At 42.1% G+C, this 27,756-nt stretch overlaps 1 protein-coding gene across 2 annotated transcripts; it reads right to left on the reverse strand.

The window, feature by feature from the left end:
* Positions 1 to 17: 17 nt before the first annotated feature.
* On the reverse strand, positions 18 to 27,714 carry pde11a (phosphodiesterase 11a). Of its 2 annotated transcripts, XM_089003215.1 has the most exons (21): positions 26,467 to 27,714; positions 25,206 to 25,364; positions 18,911 to 19,000; positions 17,394 to 17,534; positions 17,231 to 17,295; positions 16,359 to 16,491; positions 15,361 to 15,436; positions 14,522 to 14,589; positions 14,354 to 14,446; positions 13,038 to 13,088; positions 10,707 to 10,853; positions 9,618 to 9,725; positions 9,105 to 9,214; positions 8,659 to 8,749; positions 7,284 to 7,384; positions 7,058 to 7,135; positions 6,895 to 6,958; positions 5,558 to 5,632; positions 3,737 to 3,820; positions 1,624 to 1,840; positions 18 to 1,565 (listed from the first exon to the last, which is right to left on the reverse strand). In XM_089003215.1, exons 1-21 carry the CDS (start codon positions 27,262 to 27,264, stop codon positions 1,402 to 1,404), a joined length of 2,913 nt encoding a protein of 970 aa, XP_088859341.1. In that variant the 5' UTR covers positions 27,265 to 27,714; the 3' UTR covers positions 18 to 1,401. The 2 variants fall into 2 exon arrangements, with proteins under 2 accessions (XP_088859341.1, XP_088859342.1); XM_089003216.1 differs by having other exon boundaries at positions 1,426 to 1,840.
* Positions 27,715 to 27,756: the final 42 nt, after the last annotated feature.

The raw sequence follows: 27,756 nt of genomic DNA on the forward strand, positions 1-27,756 counted from the left end.
AATTGCATGTGAACGAAGTCAAAAGCAGGCCACGAAGCAGCGTCATGTTTATTCCAAGTACAGAAATCCCAAATCATTGCACATCATCGTCATCATGCCTCGACTTACGTCATGTAACTTCACCCAACATGATTTGAGGAAGGGGGCCTGATAGAAAAATAGAAGCGTGATATTTATGTTCAACACAAGCTCATGCAATATACCTGTAATTGAAGACATGCGCTCGTCAGGAAATCGGCCAAAGTATTTTGCTACATCCTCTCAAGAGTTGTCTCAGAATGCAACACGCGAGCGAGCGAGACCTGGAAAACATGCAACTTAAATAGTCTTCAATGCAAATTTCACATGAAGACACCAAGGTGCACACGCTCACATAAAAACTAACAAAAACAAAACAGCACAAGTCATAAGGCAACAACGTCAACTAGTACTTCAGGGTAAAAACAAGCAAGGCACGTTATTGTGCGTGTGTGTGTGCGTGTGTTTTTTTTTTTATGTGTATGAATATTTATTTTTGTTATTGGGCCTAGACTTAATTTTTAAAACAACTTTAGGTTGGAAAAAATATGCCTGATTGAATTTGTCTTTTTTTGGTTTCCGATTCTCGCTTCTCATTCCTTGCCTCTTTCAACAGACATTCCCCAACTTACAAACGGTCGTTCATAAGGTGAATACGTTCGTAAGTTGCTTCGCTTCTATATTTTGTATAGAATGTATGAAATGGAATGAAAGTAACATGTACTGGTTTGTACTTAAAAATAAACATTGAATCAAATATATGTTCTAAAAATATATGTACATGTACAACTGGAGAAAATATGTAAGAGAGAGTATACAGTATGTACATGTACATAATAAGATAAATAAAATGAAGTTTAACTTACTTTTGGAAGATGTCCTACTCGGAAAAAGGTACGCAATACAAAATTTTACTTACAATATCTCTCTCTGAACATTTTTCAACATACCCGCAGAAATGTTCGTATGTACAGTTGTTCGTAACTCGAATGTTCGTAAGTAGGGGAGTGTTTGTACTTTTGTGTAAGCTATAAATTTAGCGCCATCTAGTAGCATCATAAGGTGTTATATCTGACAAGTGGTGTATTCTCTAAATATAAAATGGAGTTCATTCCAAAAATGGAGAATGACAGGTTTTTACCATAGGTTTTACCATTACAAAAAAACAAAAAAATAGCAAAACAATTGTTAAAATTAAAACAATTAATAAAATTAAAACTCCATGCCAGGTGCTATTTTCTATCATGTTGATGTCAAAGGAGGCCATGCATTTTTCATGAAGGATTTTTCCAAACAAGGCACAGGAGGGAAGGAAGTGGAGCACACCACAATCCACCATTTTTTAACAGCACCTGCTCGTCGGGACCGACTGTATGTACACATTTACTGGAGAAAAAAAAAAAAAAAAAAAAAACATCCGCCGCATGGGCGTTGTTTTCCGTGGCCACGCCCACATGAGGGAAGTCCGCCGCGCTGATGACGCAAGCGGATCTGCGGCAGCTTTTCCGCTCTTCTCAGAGGAGCAAGAAGGTCCACCCTTGCACTCCCTGCATAAATGGCAGGCCGTAAGTGAAATCTGAGTAAAATTAAAACAAAGTCGCTAACCCAATGATGTCGACACCGTGGCGCGGTCCGCGCTGCTGCTACGGCAGGGGGAGCCGCCGGTCTTGGATGCGGTGTAGTTGACGGGCTCCAAGGGGCTCGCCGGAGCAGAAACGCTGTGCTCCAGTTGCCGCTTGTTGTTCAATTCTTCCCATTTGGACCTGTTGGCTTGGATCATGTCCAGCATGGGCCTCAATTTGGGATTTAACTTGACCAGAGTCTACAAAAAATAAACACAAACAAGACGCTTTTCAGCGCGTACCTGCTCGCCAAAGTGATGGGCGAAAACAAATATTATAGGTAACATCCGACTTACTACAGAGTTCCGTTCTGACCAAGTGGGCGTAAGTCGAAATGGTCGCAAATCGAAATCCATTCAAAATGTTCAATAGAGACTCGAAGGCTAAATGACATGCTAACTCCCCCTCCTCTGGTGCCATCACGCGGTCGATTGCTGTGCGACCGTGAGATGCTGGCTGTCTGGCCAAAATTGTCGTACACGTTGCCGGTCTGCTGGCGCGTTGTGGTGCCAGGCGTAGAATTAAAATAAAAAAATAGGATTTGGAGGTCGTGGTTGTAAGTACGGGGGGTTGTAAGTCGAGCTGGTCGTAAGTTAGACATTACCTGTATTTCATCAAGATTTTCCCGTCATACCAGGCGTAGAATTAAAATTAAAAAATAGGATTTGGAGGTCGTGGTTGTAAGTACGGGTGGTTGTAAGTCGAGCTGGTCGTAAGTCAGATGTTACCAGTATTTCATCAAGATTTTCCCGTCATACCAGGCGTAGAATTAAAATAAAAAAATAGGGTCTGGAGGTCGCAGTCGTAAGTACGGGTGGTTGCAAGTTGAGCTGGTCGTAAATTGAATGTTGCCCCCCCCCCAAAAAAAAAGTTTTGCATTACATCCATTCCACATTCACCATGTCAGGCTTCCTCATAGGAAGAGTGAGGGAGGAGTGCATGGTTATATAAGGGTGGGGGATGCTGGGGGGGGGGGGGGGGGGGGGGGGGGGGTGTATTAATATTCCATCAAGATGACGCCAGGAGAGAGAGATCAACAAGAGCTTCCAACCATTGGCTCTACACCCCCCCCCCCTTTTTTTCGTGTAATTGGCGGCGGCATCTGCCTTCAAACATCAGTTAGCGACGGCGAACGCCCCCGCGCAGGTACCGCGGCGCTGACTTTGATGCTTCCCACACAATGCACATGATTAGTTTTTCCCCCCCCCCCCCCCCCCCCCCCCGCCTTATTGACTAAACGACACTGCGGACATGATTGGTGCTATCCGGACGCCTCATCTTGCTTCGCCTTCCGTCGCCCACGCAGTAGAGGTGGCGTGGCGTAGCGTGGGGGGCGGGAGGCGTGGCAAGGCTCATTGACGTCATGGGCTCAAGCACATTTTCTCACAGGCCGCTTTGCAGTCAGCATCAAAGCAAAGATTGCAAAACGGTCGCACTGTTTTATCGCTCAAGCATTTGAACTCATTCACCGCCACACCATGTGCCACTCCAGTGCCAGGGTTGTTGTCATGTTCACTCAAAATTCCAAAATCCGCAGAATATTGAGTTTTAGGACGACATAAACAGTCACTGCGGCTTAAGTAACCTTAGACTCTCTTCCTTCAGCTGACAAAGTGTTAATTCCTAAATGATATGGGTGTGGAGTTATCTGAGCTTGAAATTGGGGCAGAGGTACAAAATGCAAGACATACGTATTGCTTTATATAGTGCTTTAACAACAGCTGAAGCTGCAACAAAGCACTAACATGGAAAACAGGAAAATGTTCATTCCTTTTTGTTGGGAAAGGTTAATTCCTAAGTGACATGGGTCTGGAGTTATCTGAACTTGAAATGGGGGCAGATGTACAAAACGCAAATGTAATACATATGTGTCTCTATAGGGCTTTAACAACAGCTGAAAATTGAACAGCTCTTATTATTACTCGTACTGTTACTCTTTTGACTGCCGCAAGAGTGGCTGCCTTTCCAGCAGCTCCTGTATTTTGTTTTTCTACTTCTTCCCTTCCTTTCCTCTTCCTTCCGTAACTTTCCTATATACTGTGAAATGTCAATTTGTCCACCGCGAGCCTAAATAAAGGCTGATCCAATCAATTTACCTCATAGAGCGGCGCACAAATTCCATCGATCCACTCCAATTGAAGAGCGGGCAGCTCGTCTTTTCTGTTTCGGTCAAAGATGGCCTGAAAGACAAAAAAGAGGAGTGAGCGAGTCCTTTGGTTTGACGATTGTAACGTAGATCCAAGTAACACTGAGAGTTATTTGACGGCAACAAATCATTTCTTTTCATTTTCTCTCCGGCGATGTTTATTATGAGGCTTGGCGGAGCCTGCGAGGCAGAGATAGTCGCCGCGACTCGCCAGTGAAGTTAATTTTGCATGTGCAAACACCCACGCTTTCAACTGTACGAGTTTGACATAAAGAGCTTCGGCAGGGAGGGGGGGGGGGCACTGTATTAAAGAATAGGCAATGTGGCCCAGCTTGATTAGTCATTGTGCTTAATTGCACATGCATGAAACGTTGTGGAGAAATGTCTGTCGATTTGCAGTCCTTGAAAAAAAAAAAAAAAGGTTTACAATCGAGGAGTAATTATGCGACGAGTCACCTGGCTGGAAAAAAAAACAAAAAAAAAAACTGCCAGCGTGAACTATCTGAGAATGCATGACTTTTTTTTTCACCGCGATGTTCTTATCCAGAGGTCTCCAACCCTCGGGCCGCGGACCGGTACCGGCCCGTGCGTTATTTGGTACCGGGCCGCGCAGAAAGAAGAAATAATTGACATCATTTCCATTTTATTCATTATCTGAGTCCGAGTTGTATTTTACATGCGCTTTGTACTTGTTTTTGTGGCGTATCTTATTTTGAAGGCACGTTTAAACATTACCATGGTGATCATAGAGCGTTAAAGGACAAGCGACACCACTCTTTGGTTTACTAACTAACATCAGAAAAACGTTTTATAGCATCTAAAATAACCAAAACGCGCAGTATGATATTTTTAGTCAAATGCAAAACACCAATCAAAATGATTTAAAGTGTCCCAAAACTGCCACAAAATGAGCTTGGAACTGGGCAGTTTCAAAAAGTCCCGCCCCCTTGTTCGTGACGTCACGCCAAGACGTCTTGCCTTGCTCCAGAATCAAAACAATGGCTTCAGATTCAGAAACTATGCTTTCTTGTTGCTCATCCATGTTATGAATATGATTCAAATAGTTCTGAAGAGGAAAGCATGTTTGCAATCGATTAAAGAATTTATTCCGTGCCATTTTGAGGCAATAGGGGGGAATGTAGCACCAAAAAAGAGGCAGAAAATGGTGACAAAGCTCCGTGTAAAGAATTAATCAGCCCGTTTGCACAGGCTGATTAATTCCTTACACGCTTTGTCGCCCTCTTCTGCCTCTTTTTGGTGCAACATGAAGTTTTCAAATCAAACAAAGTACAGCAAAATGCATTGACGTGATGGAAGGACTGCTACTATGTGTCATTTTTTTGGTCAGGGGCGTTCCTTCAGTGACGTCACATACAGACTCGTCACCAAGTCAAAAACAAGACTTCCGGAATATTCAGCGTGAGTCTTAAAAGGTAAAATATAGCTCCATGCGGTGGAATCTTTGTAAAATACACTCAGTAGAAATCATTTTAAGTGATTTTACAAATGATGGACACAACTTTTCCTGAGACGTCGGTTGTCCTTTAAGGTGCAGAGACGATGTTACATATGTTGTTGTTGGCACGATGTTACCAGGACTCTGCCAATAAAGTTGTATAAAAATACACAATGGATTCACGTTTATTGTTATATTTAAAAGAAAGAAGAAACACTTTTGATGCCTATCGTATCATTTTATTGTGTTGTATTTATCCGCCGGTCCGTGGCGCAAAAGAAAGAAGGTTGTGGACTACTGTTCTCATCCACTCACCGATGGTGTGAGCTTCAACTCTGATCGTTCCCTGTCGCCTTGCTCAAAGAACTCGCTGGTCACTAACTCAGCCACCTGGAGCAACGACAAAGACGTTTGCAAAAAATAACAATAAAAATAAAACAAATACTCATTTTGACCCCATCGATCAAACACGCCAGCCTGAATTACTCTCACTGTTAGAACTATAGTTATATACACATCCTAAAAACATCCCACGTTATTCATTTCTACTTGTTCTTATCAGTTAGTAAGTCCGTATATGTGTGTCGTTTAGTTATTTGTATATGTTAATTAGTATACATGTACTCAGCTTATGTACTTATGTAGTACACAAACCTTAAAGGACAACCGACATCACTTTTTTGTTTCCTAACTGACATCAGAAAAACGTTTTATAGCATGTAAAATAGCCAAAACACACAGTATGATATTTTTAGTCAAATGCAAAACATCAATACAAATCACTTAAAGTGTCTAGAAAGTACTTCAATTTGAACCCGGAAGTGGCCAGTTTCAGAAGGTCCCGCCCGCCCCCTTGTTCATGGTGTCACCCCAAGACGTCTTGCCTTGATGGAGAATCAAAACAATGGCTTGAGATTCGGAGAATCTGAAGCTTTCTTGTTGCTCATCCATGTTATGAATATGATTCAAATAGTTCTGAAGAGGAAAGCATACATGTTTGCAATCGATTAAAGAATTTATTCCGTGCCATTTTGAGACAATAGGAGGGGAAATGTAGCACTAAAAAAGAAGCAGAAAATGGCAACAAAGCTCCGTGTAAGGAATTAATCAGCTCGTTTCCACAGGCTGATAAATTCCTTATATGGAGCTTGGTCTCCCTCTTCTGGCTCTTTTTGGTGCAACACAACGTTTTCAGATCAAACAAGCACAGCAAAATGCATTGATTTTTTTCGGTCAGGGGCGTTCCTTCAGTGACGTCACGTACAGACTCGTCACCAACTCAAAAACAAGACTTCCGGAATATTCAGCGCCAGTCTTAAAAGGTAAAATATAGCGATATGCGGAGGAATCTTTGTCAAATACGCTCAGTAGAAGCCATTTTACAAATTATGGACACAACTTGTCCGGAGACGTCGGTTGTCCTTTAAGCTATCATGTTTCAGTCTAATACTAAATATTAATGATTGTATCTAGCAGATGATAGGTCCTTTCTAAAATGACATCACTCCTGTTGTCTCGGGAAGAACTTCCTCTAGCTGCCTGATAAATAAATATTCTTTTTTGGATATCACCTTGCCTCCTGCCGATTTAATATTTAGCCTACACAAATGAACAACTGAACCAGGAAGAACAAGATTGAATCCAACGCTCACCTTACGGGATATTTCCCAAGGCTTGGTGACAGCGCCGAGATCACACGCTGTCATCATCATAGATCTCAAGGGGAGGGAGGGGAAAGGACGTTCTGTTATTTGCGATTGTTAACAGACAAAAAATAAATCAAGATGTTTTCTTGAGAAACCATGCAGTTTTCACCTGCACATGTCTCTGTGGGACTTCACGTTCCAGTTATACTCCCCGTTGTTGACCAATTCAAAGAACGTGGTTCTATTCCTGCAGGTGCGAGACACACAAACTCCACATGGGGGCGTCGTGAACCAAACTAAACTAGATCGAAGACTCGCTTCGCTTCGCAATCGATCACCATCTCTCCTTTTACAACGACCAGTTTTGTGGATTAAAATGACGACGTAGTACGTACTCAAAGTAAAGAGTGAGATCGGTTGCCAGAATCGACTGCTTGAGCAGCTGCATGAGGTTGCTGTACTCGGAGGACGACAGGTTGGAGAAGATGTTGTGACCCTGAGGGAAGACGCGACACAACCTCAGTCGTTTGATCAATCGCAAACATGAATGTCGATACTCAATACTAAAGTAAGTGTCATCTAAAAGTGTCTTTACTTTCCCAAATGCAAGAGCTTTACAGTAGTGATGGGAATTCCGGCTCACTCAAAAGATCTGGCTCTTTTGGCTCCCAAATGGCTCCTCAGTTTGTTTGTTTTGTTGCTTAAATCAATTAACTACCAGAAATCATGTAAAAACATGTGAACAACGAATTATTCATGTAAAAAATACACTATATCAAATATTTTTATTTATAAGGCTTGATTTCTATGTGCACAGAGTTAGTGGATGCTAACTTTCACCTTCCCTGTGGTTACTCTGCTCTGATGATCAGCTGTCACTCATTTGCTTTTCATCTTAATAATGCCATCATACCAACTCGTAAAAAATATCATCATTGAATAATAATAACAGCATAATGTGATAACAATTGTCCACCTGTCTACCCTAACGTCCCCCCTTCTCCTCACTGCTGCGTGTGTCTGTAATTCTCCCCTCCCTCCTCTACCACGGATATCGACCAATCACGTGCGGCTTTAACCGAAGACTGGGGGCGGGGAATAGAGGACTAAAAAAGTCATAACTGGATGATTAACAAGAAAGCGTCCTCTCCGAATGTGAACTCTCTGAAGCCATTGTTTTGTGTCTGGAGCATCCTGGCGTGATGTCACAAACAAGGGGGCGGGATCTTCGGAAACTCGCCATTTCCGAGGTCATTTTGAAGCAGTTTTGGGACACTTGAACTCATTTTTATTGGTGTTTTGCATTTGACTAAAAATATCAGCCTGCGTGTTTTGGCTGTTTTAGATGCTATCAAACGTTTTTCTGATGTCAGTTAGGAAACCAAAAATGGTGTCGGTTGTCCTTTAAGGGAAATATCGGATTTAGCTTAGCTTTTGTTTACTCATTTCAAATATGATTAGAATTTGCCGTCCGCATCATATGACATGAAATCCTTTATTGTACATGTGGACAGTGTGGGAAAATAAACGACAGGTGCAATGATAAACTTCAACCGGGATATTACCACTTGCGCATATTATCGATGGTTTCCAATTCGGTTCCCAACGTGAGGAACCGTCATTTGCTTTGCAGCTCTTTGCTCATCAAGAACAAAAATGTGGCATTGTCAAGTCATTGACATGAGAACATCCGGAGGGCTGCATTGCAGCAGATGAAAAAAACAACAACAGGAGATAATATGAGAGAGTGAAAGAGAGAGCGTTTCTCACCTCGCTTTGCAGGATCATAACAGCGTGGTTGAAGTGATGGTGCTCAAGAGTAGCGGAGGTCCCGTAAAGCAAAGCAAGAGCCGAGCCTGTCCTGACACACACACACACACACCATAAACAACACCAATATTACTTTGACTTTGACCAAAATGGTCAAAATAAAATTGGGAATGGCAGTGAAGGTGACAACGCGTGCGTACGTCCGTAGCGTAGCGACCAACGTTGTCATCTCAGTTACCGTTGCCACTCACAATATAGTAAACGAAGTAAGCGCAAAAACAATGTATCACCCAGCTCATTGAAACGTCCTCGTCGGTTCGGCACTTATGTAAGTCTTACGCAATTTGACTCTCGCTGATCTGCTGAGCGCCGCCCGCAGGTGGCGAAACGCTATTGGACGACGCGTAGGAGGACGCGCGGTCATGGGGACCGTCTGAGACACTTACTTTGCCTGGAAGGCGTTGTTGGTGCCCCGGTGATCCAAGTCGTGACATACGCAACCCACGATGAGCGCGAAGATCTCCACTTCTGTCAGAGTCTCCTGGAAACCGGCCGTCTGGTTGGAAGATTTCAACAAAATGGCTGTGTCTTAAATGAACGACAGATTTTATACCTGTATGGATTGAAGTTATAATATTAATGAGGAACGCAAAATGTAAGGTCACTGGATATCCAGTTAAATATTCATGGCCTTTTGCGATTTAGACAAGACCGCAGACCTCCAGCGTTGATCAATGATAAAATAATGATGTTTTTCTTCTATTCTCAACAGGTTTCCTTTCGCTGACGTGGTCTCGGGGGATTTGACTGCAAATTATAAAGGTCTGTCATTATGAGAAAAGTGCACCCGTGAGAGGGAAATGGAAATCTTGTGGATTTTACCTGAAGACATTTGAAAGGAGAAAAATGGTGACAAATAGTTTGCAAAGCTCGTCAAAGCAAATGGTGTCTTTCCTTACCGTGAGCATGGCAAACATGCACTGGCACACATTGAAGGCGTGTCTCCAGTTATGGTACAGAACCATCCGGTAGTTTTTCCTCACAGTCAGCAGCCACCGACACAGCGTCTGGAGGGAGGGGACATGGCACGGCGGGTGGGGGTCAGAATGTTGACATCCCATTTTGAATATAGTTTCTTTTAAATCAAGGACAAAGAAGGATTCCAAAGGTCATATTTAGATTGAATTGACGCAACAGCACAGAATGTTTGGAATCTGAATGGACACCCCCCCCCCCCACAAAAAAAAAAAAAAAAAAATACAATAAAAATAATCAAATAATCTAATATCGAAAAGTGGTTGGAATCTGATTCAATCCACGCGCCTCAAAAAAATATTAAATAAAACAAAAATAAAAATAATCTGATATCGAAAAGTGGTTGAATCTGATTGGACCCCCCCCCCCAAAAAAAAAAAAAAAAAATAATAACTAAAAATCTAATTTCAAAACGTGGTTGGAATCTGATGGGACCCCCTAAAAAATAAAATAAAAATCTAATATCGAAAAGTGGTTGAAATCTGATTGGACACCCCCCCCCCCAAAAAAAAAAAATACAAATAAAAATATAATATTGAAAAGTAGTTGGAAAAATAAAAATAAAAATAATCTAACATCGAAAAGTGGTTGAAATCTGATTGGAGTCCCCCAAAAATTAAATAAAAAATAAACAATCTAATATAAAAAAGTGGTTGGAATCTGATTGGACCCAAAAAATAAATAAAATAAAAATACAATTCTAATTTTGAAAAGTGTTTTGAATTTGATTTGACCCCACCTCCCCCCAAAAAAAAGTAATAATCTAATATCAAAATAAAATTGATTGGAATAAAAAAAGACTGCTGGGATACCATTCAAAAAATGTCATCTTTAAATGTCGGTCAGCACCCAAACTGTTCCTGATGGTTTCAACACTGGATTTCAGTCTTGGAACAGTCATGCACAAGTCTTTTAAAAGCCTTTCAGGGACGGCGGCGGTTACTAAAGCGATCACACTATTCGTATTCCAGAATCCATGAAAAGGGTTAGAAACAACGCTGAAGTGTCCCGACCTCGTAGTCAATCTTAAATTTGGGAAGCATTCCCAGCTCCATGAACATCCTCAGGGCGGCCGTGATCATGGCGTCGACATCCAGGGAGAAATCGTCAAAGGAGAGCTGATCGATTCCCAGCTCGCACACCAGGGGGATGTTGGCCGCCTGCCGTGAGACACAAAATGTCACTTCACTTCATCGGGGGAGCATTTTACATCATCAACAATCCCAATTATGCAAATTCATCGCTAACGAGGAGCTTCTTAAGATGTTTTTGCTAATCGTTTTAGCATCTCAAAGTCAGTCCACTTGCATTTGGATTGGATTAGCCTAGATGAGTCTGGCAGTGGAGAAATTGACATTTCACAGCAGCAAAGTGATAAAAGTAAGAGGAAAGGAAGAAGTAGAAAAACAAAATACAGGAGCTGCTGTAAAGGCAGCCATCCATGCGGCGCCATCTTAAAGTCAAAACAACAACAAAAACAAAATAAATAACAAATAATGTGACACGAACAGTCTTCAATCTTCAGCACTTTCCACACCCTCTTTGTTGCATGAAACACTTCTAGGGGGAGCAGAGGACTACTACCTGCGGCTACACTGATTACTTCTATTGCCCTGACTGATTACTTCTATTGTCCTGCCCGAGTATGGGGTCTACGACTGGCCTGATTGCCTCATTTGCTCTGGTATCACCTCATCAGCATAACTAAGCCTATGTTGCCGAAAATGTCAGTTGTAGGAATGATCCAAATTTAACCTCACCCCACCATGGCGATTTAGTGAAGGGTTTTGCTGTTTTATGAAAATAGCGCCTTTTACTTTCATTATATGGCTGTGAGATATTTTTGGATGGTATTTTTTTTTTTGATAACCCCATCACAATGTCCTCCCCGGTGTATCTTGACCTCTGTCTTTAATTTGTAGCTTCAGGTTTCCGCAAATGTCAGCCAGGTTTATTTAGCGACGCCACTGCAGATAAGCGCGGCCAATAACGATCCATATGTAGAGCAGTTATGAAAGAAGTGGGTTGTGGCGGCGGCGGCGGTAGGGGGGGGGGCTGATGATGCACAACGCACGTATCTGAAAAGACCATACGGGCGCACGAGGGGGTTGCGGGTACTTTCCTAGATGGCTTCCTATTTTGCTGTTATGGTCACATGGGAAAAGCCCTCACTTGGAAATGCGCGGAAAATAGGTCATATCTATATTTCAGAAATGTCAAAGCAATTAAAAATGGAAAATGTCTTTCCAGTTTTATGAAGAAAAAAAATGATTGGAACGATTGTCTGCTGATTGCATTTTTGCACAAGTTAATAATACAGGAAGTAGTGCGTGAGGTCAATATATTCTGTAAAGCGTGTTGTTCGGGAGTGATTAGCATGGATATGAAAAATAAATGAACTCATTCACTGCCAGGCGAGGTGCAAAAATGCGGCCACTCCAGGGCCAGGGTTATTGTCATTTTCATGACAATGGTGCTCCACGTCATGCTTTTCGATTCCCGAATGAATACGGGCAATGGCAGTGAATGAGTTAAACATTCGTTAGCATCCTCCTGCCTAATTTTAGCGTGCACATATCTTTTTTATGGATATTTCAACACACACGGTGTAGCAACCCAGATAGACACACAATCACTTTGTTTACCAAAAGGTAAGAGAGCAAATTCTAATTTGAACCGGGCCACGATAAAGCTAGCAAAACAGCCAGCTAACTATTTACCAAACTCGATAAAGAATGGTGCTAGTCTTAATAACAATAATAATAATCATGATACATTTCATTTATAAGCGGCAGCCACACTCAACCCTCAAATAGAAAGAAAGCTAGCTAGCTAATAGGTAGTCAGCTATCAAACTAATATATAGCTAACAGATAGCTATCTAGCTAATAGATAGCCAGCTAGCTAGCCAGACAATAGATAACTAATAAATAGCCAGCTAGCTAGCTAACTAGCTAATAGATATCCAGCCAACTATCTAATCAGCTAATAGATAGCTAGCTAGCCGGATAGATAGCTAATAGATAGCAAGCAAAGATATCTAATTAGGACAGAATGTTTCATGGCAGACTGGACTAACTTATCTGAATGTCAACACATAAGGCACAGGTGTCAAAGTCAAGGCCCGCGGGCCAAATACGGCCCGCCACATCATTTTTTTCAGCCCGCGAAAGCAAATCAAACTTGTTAAATTCCATGATGATTGCTAAAATCTGAGCCAAAATGTCATATTTTTGGATGTCAACCACAATAAAAGTCATTATTCTTGACTTCAGATTTTATTGTATTAGCGTCGGGTTTGTTAGCGCAACACAACACGACCGGAATTAACCGCATTTACGTACCTTGAATTTGTCAACTTCTGTCTTGGAGGAAGTGGCGTGGTAAGAGAGTACCTGAAAAAAAAATGAGGACCAAAAAACCCAATTGTGGTTTTCGTTTTTCGCAGTTCATTAAAGGACAACCGACACCTCCGGACGAGTTGCGTCCATAATTTGTAAAATGACTTCTACTGAGCGCATTTGACAAAGATTTCAGCGCATATAGCGATATTTTACATTTTATATCTTGTTTTCGAGTTGATGACGAGCCCCTACGTGACATCACGTCAGGAACGCCCCTGACCGAGAAAGCGAAAGACAATGCATTTTGGGTACTTTTTTTTGTCTGAAAACACCGTGTTGATGGTGAAATTAGAAGGAAAACGACATAAATAACGCGATGGTGAATCGTGCGTCATTTGTGCATTTTCTGGGCGCTACATTGGAGTCCAGACAGCTCAAATTGATACAGAAGGACTTCTTGAATCGATGGCAAACATTTATGCTGTCCTTTTCACAACTATTTGAATCATAATCATAACTGGATGAGTAACAAGAAAGCATCTACTCCGAATCTGAACTCTCTGAAGCCGATTCTGGAGCAAGGCAGTTGGTGAAGGAGTATCCTTGTGTGACGTCACCAACAAGGAGGCGGGACTTTCTCAATCTGCCCAATTCCGAGCTCATTTTGTGGCAGTTTTGGGAGACTTGAAGTCATTTTTATTGGTGTTTTGCATTTGACTAAAAATATCAGCCTGCATATTTTGAGTATTTTAGATGCTATAAAACGTGTTTCTGATGTCAGATAGGAAACAAAATAATGGTGTCGGTTGTCCTTTAAAGGACAACCGACACCACTTTTCTGTGGGTGATCTAGCTAATAGACAGCTAGATAACAAGATAGCCAGCTAATAGATTTTCAAGATGCACTATATAAACCAATTTGCATTGGATTTTGTACAGATGCTCCCATTTCAAGCTCAGATAACTCCAGATGCATATAATTTAGGAATTAACATTTTTTTCTGATGAAAGAAGAAAGTCTAAGTTTTAATGCTGTATTGAATGTTTATATAGTCCTAAAAGTCAATATTCTGTGGGTCCTGGAATTCGAATGACAATGACAAAAACCCTGGCACTGGAGCGGACACATTTTTGCACATCGTCTGGCAGTTTACTATCTTTGGGGGAAAAAAATGATCAATCTGTATATTTGTATGGACACATTTTTGCACATTTGTTCGTCAGTGAATGAGTTAAGGCGATTTAAAAAAAGCACTTTTACACAAAAATGTGAAACTTGATATTTTTGGCTGAAGTGTATATATAATTCTTCTTACATCCAGAGCCACGGATTGCTTGGCCCATGATTTCTTCACCTGGTCGTACATGATGGTGTTGTTGATGCCCAAGCCACAAAAGATCACAAAAGCCTGAGCGGAAAAAAAACAACATCAAGATAAATTTGACTGATATGAAATGAAAAGAATGCAAATGAGCTAGAATACCTCAAAAAGACGTTGATCGGCATCATCAAATGGTTTCCCGTCGAGGCGGTTCAACACTTGAGCAACACCTGGAAAGACAGACATTTTGGTCAAACCTGAGATCCAGTAGTATGATCCAAATTATGCACCAAATATACTCATTTATTCAAGAAACTCTCACAAGTGTATACTGTGCAAATGTAAATGTGCAAAAAAATGATAAGCGCCTTTCAAAACTCTCAAGATCACTTTACAGTCACAAGATCAGTTTTTCTGTGGGTGAGCAGCGGTAGCCACACGCACCAGTGTTCACTCAACCCAGAATAACTCAAATGAATAAAAAGCTAGCTAGCTAGCTAATAGATAGCCAACAGATTGCCAGCTAGCTAGCCAGCCAGCCAGCCAGCTAGCTAATAGATAGCCAGCTAACCATCCAGCTAGCTAATTGATAGCTAACTAGCTGGATAGACAGCCAATAGAAAGCCAGCTAGCTAGATAGGTAATAGATAGCTAGCCAACTAGTTAGCTAATAGATATGGAAGAGACGGCCAGCTATCCGGATAGATAGCTAATAGACAGCCAGCCAGCTAGCTAGATAGCCAATAGCTAGCCAGCCAACGATGCAACCAAATAGATATGGAAGAGACATCCAGCTAGCCGGATAGATAGCTAATAGATAGCCAGCCAACCAGCTAGCTAATAGATATCGAAGAGACAGCAGCGTTGTGGCAACAAAAAGGCAAATGGCTGCTTCAAACTACAGCTATCACCCCCGAATGCGACACATATTTACCCAAGTAAAGATTTTTTAATTAAAAAGTGGTTTATCAGTTGTGAATCAATTTGATTTGTTGACTTACCGATAATTTGGTGATCGCTGTTCCATATGGGCACACACAGCACAGAGCGAATATGGAAGTCGGAAAACTGGTCCGCCTAGAAAAAATGGCGGCATATTAATCATAACAATAAACCGACGTCTATATTGACAACATACAGCACTTAGCTAAGCTAGCTAAATAGCACACCCATTTGAATCAGGTGTGCTTCCGCAGGGTGAGATGGAAAACATGCAAACATGCAGCCTATACCAGCCATCTTCGGGCAGTTGGCAGGGGACACCCTGAACCGTTTACAATCATTGGTGCAATTTGGGACAATTTGGAGTGTTCAATCAGCCTGCTATGTATGTTTTCGGAATGTGGGAGGAAACCGGAGTACCCAGAGAAAACCCACCCAGGCCCGGGGAGAACAAGCATATATGCAACAGTGTGTCGCGGCTTGGAATTGAAGCGGGATACATGGGACAAGAGATGTGAGACCATCTCGTTTCATCAATGGATGCTACAGCTTCATGTTTGCTTTGAACATTTAGCTTGTAGCAAACATGCACATTCCACCATGATGTCCCTGAACCATTGGTGAAAAGGATGCTTTGATTCTGTCCTATTTCACCTAGAAGTGTTTCATGCAACAAAAAGGGTGCAGAAAGTGCTTAAGATTGAATGACTGTGTCTTTTGTGTCACATCTTTGTTATTTAGTTTTTTTTTTTTTTGTTGCTGTTTGACTTCAAGATGGCGCCGCAAGAGTGGCTGCTTTACCAGCAACTCTGTATTTTGTTTTTCTACTTCTTCCTTTCCTTTCCCTATCATAAATTTGCTGCTGTGAAATGTAAATTTCTCCACTGCGAGACTAAGAAAGGCGAATCCAATCCAATTCAATCCACACAAGGAGGCGGAATCTAACCTTTCACCTCTGCAATGAGAGGTCGGCCGGTGTGCTGCCACTTGTGGAGTTGCTCAGTAAAAATAAATCAATAAAAAACAAAATAAAAAGAGTTGATTTCCGTGTGGGTACCTCAGCATCAAAGCGAGGATCCTGGTAGGCGTCGCTGATGTTGACAGGAAGTCCCGTGGATGCCACGAGTTCTGCGATGCTGTTGTTGATGAGCCAGTCAGAATAAGAAGCCTTTTCCATACTGTCCTTGAAACTGCGGTTGGAAGATAAATAATGGAAGACCAAGAAGGCCTATGAAGCGTCTGCCTTTTACGTTCTCAAAGAAAGAGTGAGAAAGACATACAATATGCAAATATGTTCTGTGGATGGATGCATTAATAAACAGATGGTGGCAGAACAATTCTTCTGTAGCTTAAAGGAATGAAGTTGAGTGGATGTGGTCGGCCAGCTAAAGGGCCGCATACAAATATACAGACAGATTGATCATTTTTTTTCCCCCAAAGATAGTAAACTGCCAGACGATGTGCAAAAATGTGTCCGCTCCAGTGCCAGGGTTTTTGTCATGTTCACCCAAATTGCAGGGCCCACACAATAGTGAGTTTTAGGACTACATCAACATTCAATGCAGCGGAAGAAACCTTAGACTGTCTTCTTTTATCAGAAAAAAAAGTTAATTCCTAAATTTTATGTGTCTGGAGTTATATGAGCTTCAAATGAGGGCGGCTGTCCATAATACAATGCAATACATACAAATAATAATAATAATAATAATAATAATAATAATAATAAGGTAGTGTCGTATGTAAAGTGACATAGTGTAGTCATGCAAAAACAAAACAAAAAAGGCTGAAGTACGGTCTTGCAGGGAAAAAAAACCAATAAAAAATAGAGTTCAGGATGATAGTACAGCGTGTACTCAGAGTTCGATGAGTGTGGCAGTTGGAAGAGGCAGGGTGGGCAGGGCATGAGCAAAGTGTAAATATCCTACGTACCTCGTTTCAGCATCAGCACTGCACTTAGGTGACAATAATTCAAAAGACTTTGTGAACTTCACCACCTGAGACATTCAAAAGGACAATTTGTCAAGAAAAAGCATCTGTTTTTAAAATAATAACAATAATTAAGTGTTACCAAAAAAATCAAACCAAACCGTACCGGTGACTCAATGTCCTCCAGCAACTGAACAGAACAGCGCTCGCACTTGAGTAATGTCTGAGCGCGATGCATGATCTTACGGACAATTTTCTCCAGATCTGTCTGTTCTTCAAACAGGTCGTTGACGACTTCGAGGAGCGCCTGGAAACAAACAAAAAGATAATGTCACTTGAACTGAGAGGATTTTTTTGGGGGGATGCCACAGCAATAAATCAGTAAGTGCCGTGGAAACGTGTCTCAATAAAGAGGCTTTGCCCCGTTCGGCTGTTACTCTGTAAAAATCATTATTCTTCGGCGATGAAACATCACAACAACGCAGCATGATTAGCTTCCCCAGTCAAAGCATATGAAGTCCTTGATGTATGGCAGAGCCAATCCAATTTAAATACGCAGCACATAAAACCATTTCTCTCCCACGGAAGCGTGTTCTCGTAATGTTCTCTCCACGGCGGATCAACCAGTGGCATGAAGAAGTGCGTCTCGTAATGTTGCGTCCCTACGCAGGTGATGGGGTGAGCATCATGGGAGGTACAGTACAGCGATACCTCGGTTTACGAACTTTTCGGTTTACGAACGTTAAATTTATGAAAATTTTACCTTGGCACACAAACTATTTTTTGGGATACACACGGAGCGCCACAATGAGTGATGAGTCGTTCGCGAACGAGCCCGTTCTCCTAACAAGAAAATGGCAGCCAAGTGTTTTTGTCCTCTATTCCCCGCCCCCAGTCTTCGGTTAAAAGCCACGTGATTGGTCAAGAACGCTGCAGTGAGGGGGTGGGGGGGTTAAATATTAAAGAGACAGGCAGATGAGAGAGAGAGAGTGGGAAAATTGATAGAAAACAGTGAAATTTGGAGTTGTCTCAACTTTTTTGATAGTTCAAAGGCAAAGTGTAGACTGCAAGGTTAAAATATCCCATCAATCAGGCTCCACAAATAACCCGCACAAGCCATCTGTACACTTGATGCAAAAAGCTATCAACAAAGCTAAACAGAACACAATTGATGAGGAACAAGATAAAATTATGGCAGAGAAAGCACCTACAAAGGATCATTCCCCAAATGTCCCCATTGTGGGAGGAATAAAGGTTTTCTGATTCTGAATCTGATTCCTCAAGATGGTGAAAGGAGAAGGCTGTGTTCCTCATTAAGTGTTTAATGCTGATGAAACCGGCCACTCCATTCCATCAAGCCATCACAAAGGTCAATAAAACCACTTTATTATACAGTACGGTTTATTTCTTTCATTATAATACCATAACACATTTATTATACATAAAATAAGGTATATTTTGTGTAGTTTTAAGGCTTAGAAAATTAGAAATTGATGTTTTATGGGGACTTGGGAACGCATTATTCTCATTTTAATGGTTTCCTATGGGAAATTAATGTTTGGGATACCCACTTTTCGCCTTACACACACTGTCTGGGAACCGATTAAGTTCGTAAGCCAAGGTATCACTGTATCGTCATTGGGAAGAAAGGAAATGGGGGTTGGGGAGTCACGAGGTACTTACCCGACTCCTGTCGTATTCCTTCCTGGAGGCGGCAAAGAGTTGGGCATTGGAGATGGCAATGCCACAAAATGGCAGGTACATCTGCAGTACCTGCGCACATCAAAAGACATTTTGTCTTATCGTCCATCAGCAGCAACGGCGGCAAAGCTCGTGTTGAGTGGCCGATGGCGCCGAATTACTCGCAATCAGCTGATCTCCCAACATCTGTTTTCTTTGTGGAAAAAGCTTTTGAGCGCTAGACAACCTGCACTCGGAGATCAATTTCCTCATCCGATTTGTCTTTGTTTCGTCCCCCACGAGCCTTTTAAAGGACAACCGATGTCTCCGGACAAGTTGCGTTCATAATTTGTCAAATGACTTCTACTGAGCGTATTTTACAAAGATTCCACCGCGTATAGCTAGATTTTACCTTTTCAGACTCGCGCTGAATATTTCGGAAGTCTTGTTTTTGAGTCGATGACGAGTCCGTACGTAACGTCACTGAAGGAACGCCCCTGACCGAAAAAAGGACACATTGTAGCAGTCCTTCCATCACGTCAATGCTTGTTTGGTCTGAAAACCTTGTGTTGCGCCAGAAGAGGGCGTCCAAGCTCCATATAAGGGATTTATCAGCCTGTGGAGACGCAATACACTGTCATGTCTACAAGAGGTCGCCATGTTCTGCCTCTTTTGTGGGACGCTACATTGCAGTCCAGATGCCTCAAAATGACACAGAATAAATTATTTAATCGATTGCAAACATGTATGCTTTCCTCTTCAGAACTATTTGAATCATATTCATAACTGGATGAGTAACAAGAAAGCATCTTCTCCGAATCTGAAGCCATTGTTTTGATTCTCCAGCATATTGGAATACATTTTTCACCTTTATTTTCACTTTCTAAAAATATCCCGCTTTTAATGTGTTCCAAAACAAACAAATAAATAAACTTTCATGATCAATTCAACTGACATGTTAGCATTTGATTGAACAGTCTGACTTATTGCGCCTTTGGCTGATATAATAAATGCACTCATATAGTCTATTCATAATTCATGTAATCGAACATTTCCTACTTCCTGCCATGCTTGGTTTATGAGGCGCATCGATACCAAAACACACACTCGACTTGGCACAAGGAGGTGCACATACAGTACAAGCATCAGTGCAATTATAATAATGAATCATTATATATAATTATTATTGCTAATATTATAAAAACAAAAATAGTAATATAAGAATGTGTAGAAAAAAAACGTAATAATAATAATAGTAATATAAACAAAAGGGGAAAAGCCAAAAGTCTCTCGAGCTATCTGGAGGTCTATATTCGCTATTTATTTGCTATCCATTCGCTAGCTAGCTATTAGCTGTGCAGCTGATGGTGAAATTAGAAGGAAAACATATAAATAACGGGATGGTGAATCGTTGTGTGTTGCACTATTTGATACTAGTTGACACAAATTCCCAGCAGACAAATCAGCCCATTTCCAACAGAGCTTGGGCGCCATCTTGTGCATTTTCTGGGATGCTACATTGGTGTCATTGACGGCTCGAATTGATACGGAAGGACTTCTTTCATCGATTGCAAACATCTATGCTTTCCTCTTCAGAACTAGTTGAATCATATTCATAACTGGATGAGAAACAAGAAAGCATTTTCTCCCAATCTGAAGCCATTGTTTTGATACTCGAGCAAGGCAAGACGTCTTGGCGTGACATCACGAAAAAGGGGGCGGGGCCTTCTGAAATTGGCCACTTCCGGGTTCAATTTGAAGTCGTTTTTGGACACTTTGTAAGCCATTTTTATTGGTGTTTTGCATTTGACAAAAAAAAATCCTCCTGTGTGTTTTGGTTATTTTAGATGCTATAAAACGTTTTTCTGATGTCAGTTAGGAAACAAAAAAAGTAGTGTGGGTTGTCCTTTCAGCGTGTTTGACTGACACTCTGGCCAGCGGCAGATGAACTTCAATAGTCCAAATAAAACCACTCCACTGTTGGTTTGCTTTCACTTGAGGCTTGGTGCACTCTGCTTTTTTTGTCACTATCTCAGCTGTCCGCTGGAATTCAGTAATAATGATCTACCGGAAGGGCAGCAGTCATCAAAATGAGCAGAGAAAGATTCATTAGTGAGAAGGACTTTAGGGATCTGGCCATGGATTTGTCTGTGCGACTGACTCACAGGCAAAGGCAAGAAAAGCAGCGCCCTGGCTAATTACGTTCCATCGGGCAGGCCATTAGACAAGGTTGCTTTACAAACAAAAGGTTCTTGCCTAGAGAGTGTCCAAGGGTAAAAGAGTGCTTTCATAACAAAGGCCACTTCCTACGAGATTGTCACTTACTCTCAACTCAATGATTCCGTTGGTCTGCGGCTTCCCGTTTTATGCCAGGCCGAGCGGCTGTGACGATGTACAAGGTGAGACTTCTCTTGTGTTTCCTGCCTGGGCCTTTTTCTCTATTCCCCAAAATTTTTTTTAAACTACAGTGATACCTTGGCTTACGAACTTAATTGGTTCCCAGACATTGTGTAAGGAAAAAAAGTGTGTATCCCAAAAATTAATTTCCCATGGAAAACCATTAAAATGAGAATAATCGGTTCCCAGGTCCCCATAAAACATAATTTTCTACCTTCTAATTTTCTAAGGCTTAAAATATACCTTATTTTATGTATAATAAATGTGCTATAGTATTATAATTAAAGAAATAAACGGTACTGTATAAGAAAGTGGTTTTATTGACCTTTGTGATGGTGTGGAGTGGCTGCTTTCATCAGCATGAAACACTTGATAAGGAAGGTAGCCTTCTTCTTTCACCATCTTGAGGAATGATCCCTTGTAGGTGCTTTCTCTGCCATCATTTTACCTAGTTCCTCATCAATTGTGTTCTGTTTAGCTGGGTTATAGCTTTTTGCATCAAGTGTACAGATGGCCTGTGCGGGTTATTTGCGGAGCCTGATTGATGGGATATTTTAACCTTGCAGTCTACACTCTGCCTTTGCACTATCAAAGTTGAAACGAGTCCAAATGTCACTGTTTTCTATCCATTTTCTCACTGTCTCTCTGTCGTCTACCTGTCTCTTTATTGTTTAACCCCACCCCCTCACTGCTGCGTTCTTGACCAATCACGTGGCTTTAACCGAAGACTGGGGGCAGGGAATAGAGGATAAAAACAAGTCAGTTGCCATTTCCTTTTTAGGAGAATGGGCTCATTCCTGAACGACATCACTCATTGTGGCAGCTCCGTGTGTATCCTGAAAAATAGTTCATATGCCAAGGTAAAATTTTCATAAATTTAATGTTCGTAAACAGAAAAGTTTGTAAGCGAAGGTGTTCGTAAACCGAGGTGTCACTGTAATTTTAAGAGCCGCTGGGTTTCATTTTAGCAGATATCTATCACGTGACCAAGAAGTGTGCGTCAAGGTTGACATCTTGTCATGTAACAGAGAATCTGGATTATTTTCAAAATAAAAGAGTTAAGATTCCGGGATTTAATATAAGTGCCTTATCCTTTCTGTTTTTTACCAAATGACCCATGGACCAAGTACCGGTCCACAGCCTAAGGGTTGGGTGACCACTGACCTACGGATTGTCTCATTTCGATAGTACAAACGTTGACACTTTCGAAACCGCCAAATGGCCGAGTCGCATTGGTTGTTAGCGACGCCGGTGCCGAGGCAAGTGAAGGCAACCGCAGTACCGCACGGCTATTGACTTTGAGCTAACGCGACATTATCACAGGAGGTATCACAAAAGCAAAGAACACCGAGTGCTTCTCTTCTGTTCTTACAGTACAAATAGTGCAGTCTTGACTTCAGTCCTGACTTAATTGAGCGTCCTTCTCCCTTTCCTGTCCTTAAAATAATCTACTTGATCCCAACCAATGTGGTTTTCAAGAGCAGCCGCTCCACTTCAACCGGCACGGCTGTTCGTGACATAAAGACCGTTAGCTTGTTACTGGTTCTTCAACTCTTATGGCTGATTTACATACTGGATGTTTTTTTTAACCCTTTGAATGGACAAGGCTGGATAATTTATCATGCTCGGGTGGATGAAAACATTCAAATTGCTATGCTGCTATCTGGTCCGCATAATACATTAGCCAAGCGAACATGTAAGCTAACCATCGCCGCAGTGAAGAAAGTTTATACGCATAAGACAACAACTAGAGTTCTTTACAGAAAGATAACGCAATTAGACGCCGAATGAATGATTACTAAAGCTCCCCAAAGGCCTTCCGCCTCACGGAGGATCATCACGACACAATTAAAGCAGCGTGGGATTAAAGCCAACCGAGGCGTGTTTAGCTAGCCTATAAGGTTTCCACCGTGCGACGGAATGTTTAATGAAGACAATTTGAAATCTTTGTGATGACATCCAATATTGTGGCATTGGATGAAGACTTTGCGGAGCGAAAATACATTTCCTTATTATTACGGAGAGCGGCAGCGACGCCCGACAACGGCGGTTGACTGTGTTACCATTAGAATTCATAACTAATTCATCTCTAGCCAACATTAGTGTTGTTAATGCATTGGCAAAGTCGCTTAGAGCATAGCAACGTCAAGACAATATGTCATATGTTGTGTTGGGCAAACAATATAGCAAAGCGAGTATAATTTTACAATGGCAATTTTTCCTGGCAAAAAAAAATAAAAATAAAAAAATACCATCCAAACATTGGAGATGGGCAATAAGACAAATCCAAATGATCATTTCAATCTGTTGCCGTATCTCCGGGCTTGATTACATTTGTTGCAGTTGCTGGATTTTACTACTGGAATAGATATTGGAAATGAAAAAGAAAAACCACAGCAGACAGCAAACTGACTGCAGTTTTCCTTGTACGTAGCACAATGTGTATAAAATAAAATGCAGTCAACATTATAATTCATATCAAGCGGCAATAAAGCCACTCGCTTCCATTTTCACCTCGGCTTCTCATCACACTTGCACAGTTTTGCCAGGAATGTTCCCCAGAGCTAAACTAACTGCTAACCGCTAAACACCATAGACGGTAATACCAAACGAAAGTGGAAGACTGAGCACGGGGGCAAAGTAAAAAAAATACAAATAAAAACAATAAAGACAGCAATTGAGGAGCATTTCCTGCAACTTTAGGCAGGAAGTGTTGAACACACCGAGATACTAAGCAGAATTGCAACTATTCACCACGTCTGATGAGCGAGTGTGTGAATTATGGAAATAATAGATGTGATCATCAAGCACGGGGTCCAAAAAAGTAAAATAAACAAACACATTTGAGAATTTTCAGCTTTTCTGATGAGCAGATATTAACTCATTCACTGCCAGACATGTGCAACAATGTAAACACTCCAGTGCCGGGGTTTTTGTCATTGTCACTTGAATTCCAGGACCCACAGAATATTGAGTTTTAGGACTACATCAACACTCAATGCGGCGTAAGAAACCTTATTCTCTTCTTTCATCAGAAAAAAAATAGTTAATTCCTAAATTATATGGGTCTGGAGTTATCTGAGCTTGAAATAGGGGTGCCCGTACAAAATACAATACATATTGGTTTATATAGTGCATCTTGAAAATCTATTAGCTGGCTATCTTGTTATCTAGCTATTTAGCTAGCTACTGTATCTGTTAGCTATAGAGCTACCTATTAGCTATCTATTCGCGAGGTATGAGCTATCTATTAGCGATATATTAGCTATTCGCGAGATATATCAGAAAATAAAGAGTTAATTCTTAAATTATATGAGTCTGAAGTTATATGATCTTGAAATTAGGGCGTACATACAATGTCATATAAACATACTGGTTTATATAGCGCTTTAACAACAGCTGAAGCTGGAACAAAGCGCTAACATGGAAAAAGGGAAATGCTGCAGCCTTGAATAAATTTGGGAATGGCAGTGAATGAGTGTAAAGTAAAACATTCGAGTGAAACGTTTCGTCTGGGGGGAAAAAGATGGCTGGAACGGATTAATAGCTTCCCCCCACATTTCAATGGGGACAGATAATTTGATATACACGCCTCATAAACGAATCCAACCCCCATTTCAGGGCACCAACGTACTGCCGAGTTAGATCTTATTTTTTTTTTAGTCCCCTCTCAATTATTTACTCATACAAGCTAACTATTTGAGGCTAAACTCAACCTTTTACACGTGTAATACAAGTAAACGAACGATGACCGACAGGCAGGACAATTGGCCGCGAGGCAAGAACATATGAAACAAACAGAGGAAAATAAATCAACTGGGGATATTGAGATGGCTTTGCAAATGTCAACGTAACCGCAGCGGTGGGCGCGCTCCCCCTCCGCCGTCCTGAAAACTCCTACCTTTTCATCGTCTTCGCTGAAGATTTCCACACTTGAGGTCTTGTTGATGGCCTGAGCGACTCCGATGATCTCGCCGTCGCTGTTGCCAACGGGCATGCACAAGAGCGACTTGGTCTTGTATCCCGTCAGCTTGTCGATTTCATCACTGAAGCGACGATCCTGAGAAGAACCGCAGACAAGGAAAGCAGCGTGACTATGCTTTTATTTTGGAGAGGTTCAAGGACAACCGACGCCACTTTTTTTGTTTCCTAACTGACATCAGAAAAACGTTTGATAGCATCTAAAATAGCCCAAACACGCAGGCTGATATTTTTAGTCAAATGCAAAACACCAATAAAAATTCCAATAAAACCAAGTGTCCAAAATCTGCAAAAAAAATGGAGCTGCGAATTTTTCAGAAAGTCCCGCCCCTAGTTCGTGACGTCACGCCAAGACGTCTTGCATTGCTGGAGAATCAAAACAATGGCTTCAGATTCGAAGAATCTGAAGCTTTTATTTTTCTTATTACACATCCAGTTATGAATATGATTCAAATAGTTCTGAAGAGGAAAGCATACATGTTTACAATCAATTAAAGAATTTATTCCATGCCATTTTGAGGCAACATTGGGGGGAAACGGATCGCCAGAAAAGATGCAGAAAATGGCGACCAACCTCCTCTGAGGAATGAATCAGGCCGTTTCCACAGGCTGATAAATTCCTTCCATGGAGCTTGATCGCCCTCTTCTGGCGGCTTTTTGGTGCAACACGAGGTTTTCAGACCAAACAAGTACAGCAAAATACAATGACGTGATGGAAGGACTGCTACAATGTGTCTTTTTTTCGGTCAGGGGCGTTCCTTCCGTGACGTCACGTACAGACTCATCACCAACTCAAAAACAAGACTTCCTGAATATTCAGCACGAGTCTTAAAAGGTCAAATATAGCTAGCTATACGCGGGGGAATATTTGTCTTGTACGCTCAGTCGAAGTCATTTGAAGCCATTTTACAAATTATGGACACAACTTGTCGGGAGACGTTGGTTGTCCTTTAAAGTAGAGGCATAAGTTCAGGCGTCCACATTCAATTTGATAATAAGTGAACCGTTTTGCCTTTTTTTCTAATGGAGCATTCATTGAGAGAATAAGGCATTAAAAAATGAAGGCAATAATTTCAATTTTCATAAGTTGAAAGAAGTAGAATCCGCATTAATAACAATAATAATACATTTCATTTATAATGTGATTGTTATCATCACGGGGGAGGAATGGTGGGGCTGACCTGGTAGGCGTCCGGAATGTTGACCGTCTCGCCGTGCTCGGCCACGTAGCCGATGATCCCTTTGCCCCACGGCACCTGCACCTCGTCCGAGTTCATCGAGGGGAGCACGGTGGTCCCCGCGTGCACGTCGAAGAATTTAGACACGAGCGTCTTCTTGTTTCCGGTACCCTCCACGAGAAACAGCGAGCATCGGTCCGCGTCCACCATGATGCACACGAACACCAGGATCTTGTAGCTGAGACTGGTCAGGTCCAAGTCGTTGGAGATGTCTTTGACCAGTTCCAGGAAGAACTCTCTGTCGTTGTTTTCCTTGAGGTAATATTTAAAATCCACGGCCGTGGACGGGTACTGAGGGATGTTGACTCTGGACTCGAGCAAGGCGCTCAAGATGTGCGCCGTGGTGGGAGGCAGCGAGCTCGCCTTCCTCAGCAAAGCTCTCCTCCGCATGCTGCTTAGCGGTTCCCGAGCCCGCGAGTTGACTTGCTCGTCGTAGGTTCGGTTGACGTTGACGGCTTTGGACCGGGCGAAAGTTCTGCGAAGCTCTTTCTGCGAGGCTCGCCGCTGTAAACCGTCGCATTTACTCGCCCAACTGTCTTTCAACGCGGCGCCTTTCTCGTCTCGACTCTGCTCAACCGGGTTCGAGACCGTCGGATTCGACTTGGCCGCCTGGTGGTTCTTCAACCACTTCTCCACCATACAATAAGTGCCCTTTCGGTTCAAGTAGTCCTCGAATAAGTCGGGGTGCGAGTCCAGAAAAGTTTCTACGTCAGAGAAACACACCATATTGGCCATTGCCATACCTGGGCGCCGGATGGTCCGGATGCTCCTCGGCGAAGCAAAGCCACCAAGGCGCACGGGGAAAGATCATCTATGAAGATGGCCTCAAAGTCCAGGTGAGAGAATCCTCGGGAATCCCAAAGAGGCGTCGGGTTGGAAACACCCGTTGAACCGGCATCGTCTGGCTTCGAACTCCGCGGATTCCCTTCTGGTCATTAAAAGCATCTAACGTGCTCCGAGTTCCCATTGGAGTGTTCATTCAAGCGCTGGGGGGAAAGAGGTGGAACCACGAGAAACAAGCAGATGTGGAAAAAAAAACATCAGATTCACAAGCGAGCATCAGCACGGTGAGTGTTTGTGTGCGTGCAGTTGCCTGTGTTGCCTGTGGTTGGTTCGGCCCGCTGACGTGAGCTTCGTCGTGAAGCTGAGTTTGCAGGCTCGACCCAGCTTTTCCGAAGCCCGTGGACATGTCAGCTGCTCGCTCTCTCTCTCTCTCTCTCTCTCTCTCTCTCT

The sequence above is a fragment of the Hippocampus bargibanti genome, linkage group LG08 (assembly GCF_051943395.1).
Source record: "Hippocampus bargibanti isolate YZ-2025 linkage group LG08, ASM5194339v1, whole genome shotgun sequence".
In the NCBI taxonomy this organism is placed as follows: Eukaryota; Metazoa; Chordata; class Actinopteri; order Syngnathiformes; family Syngnathidae; genus Hippocampus; species Hippocampus bargibanti.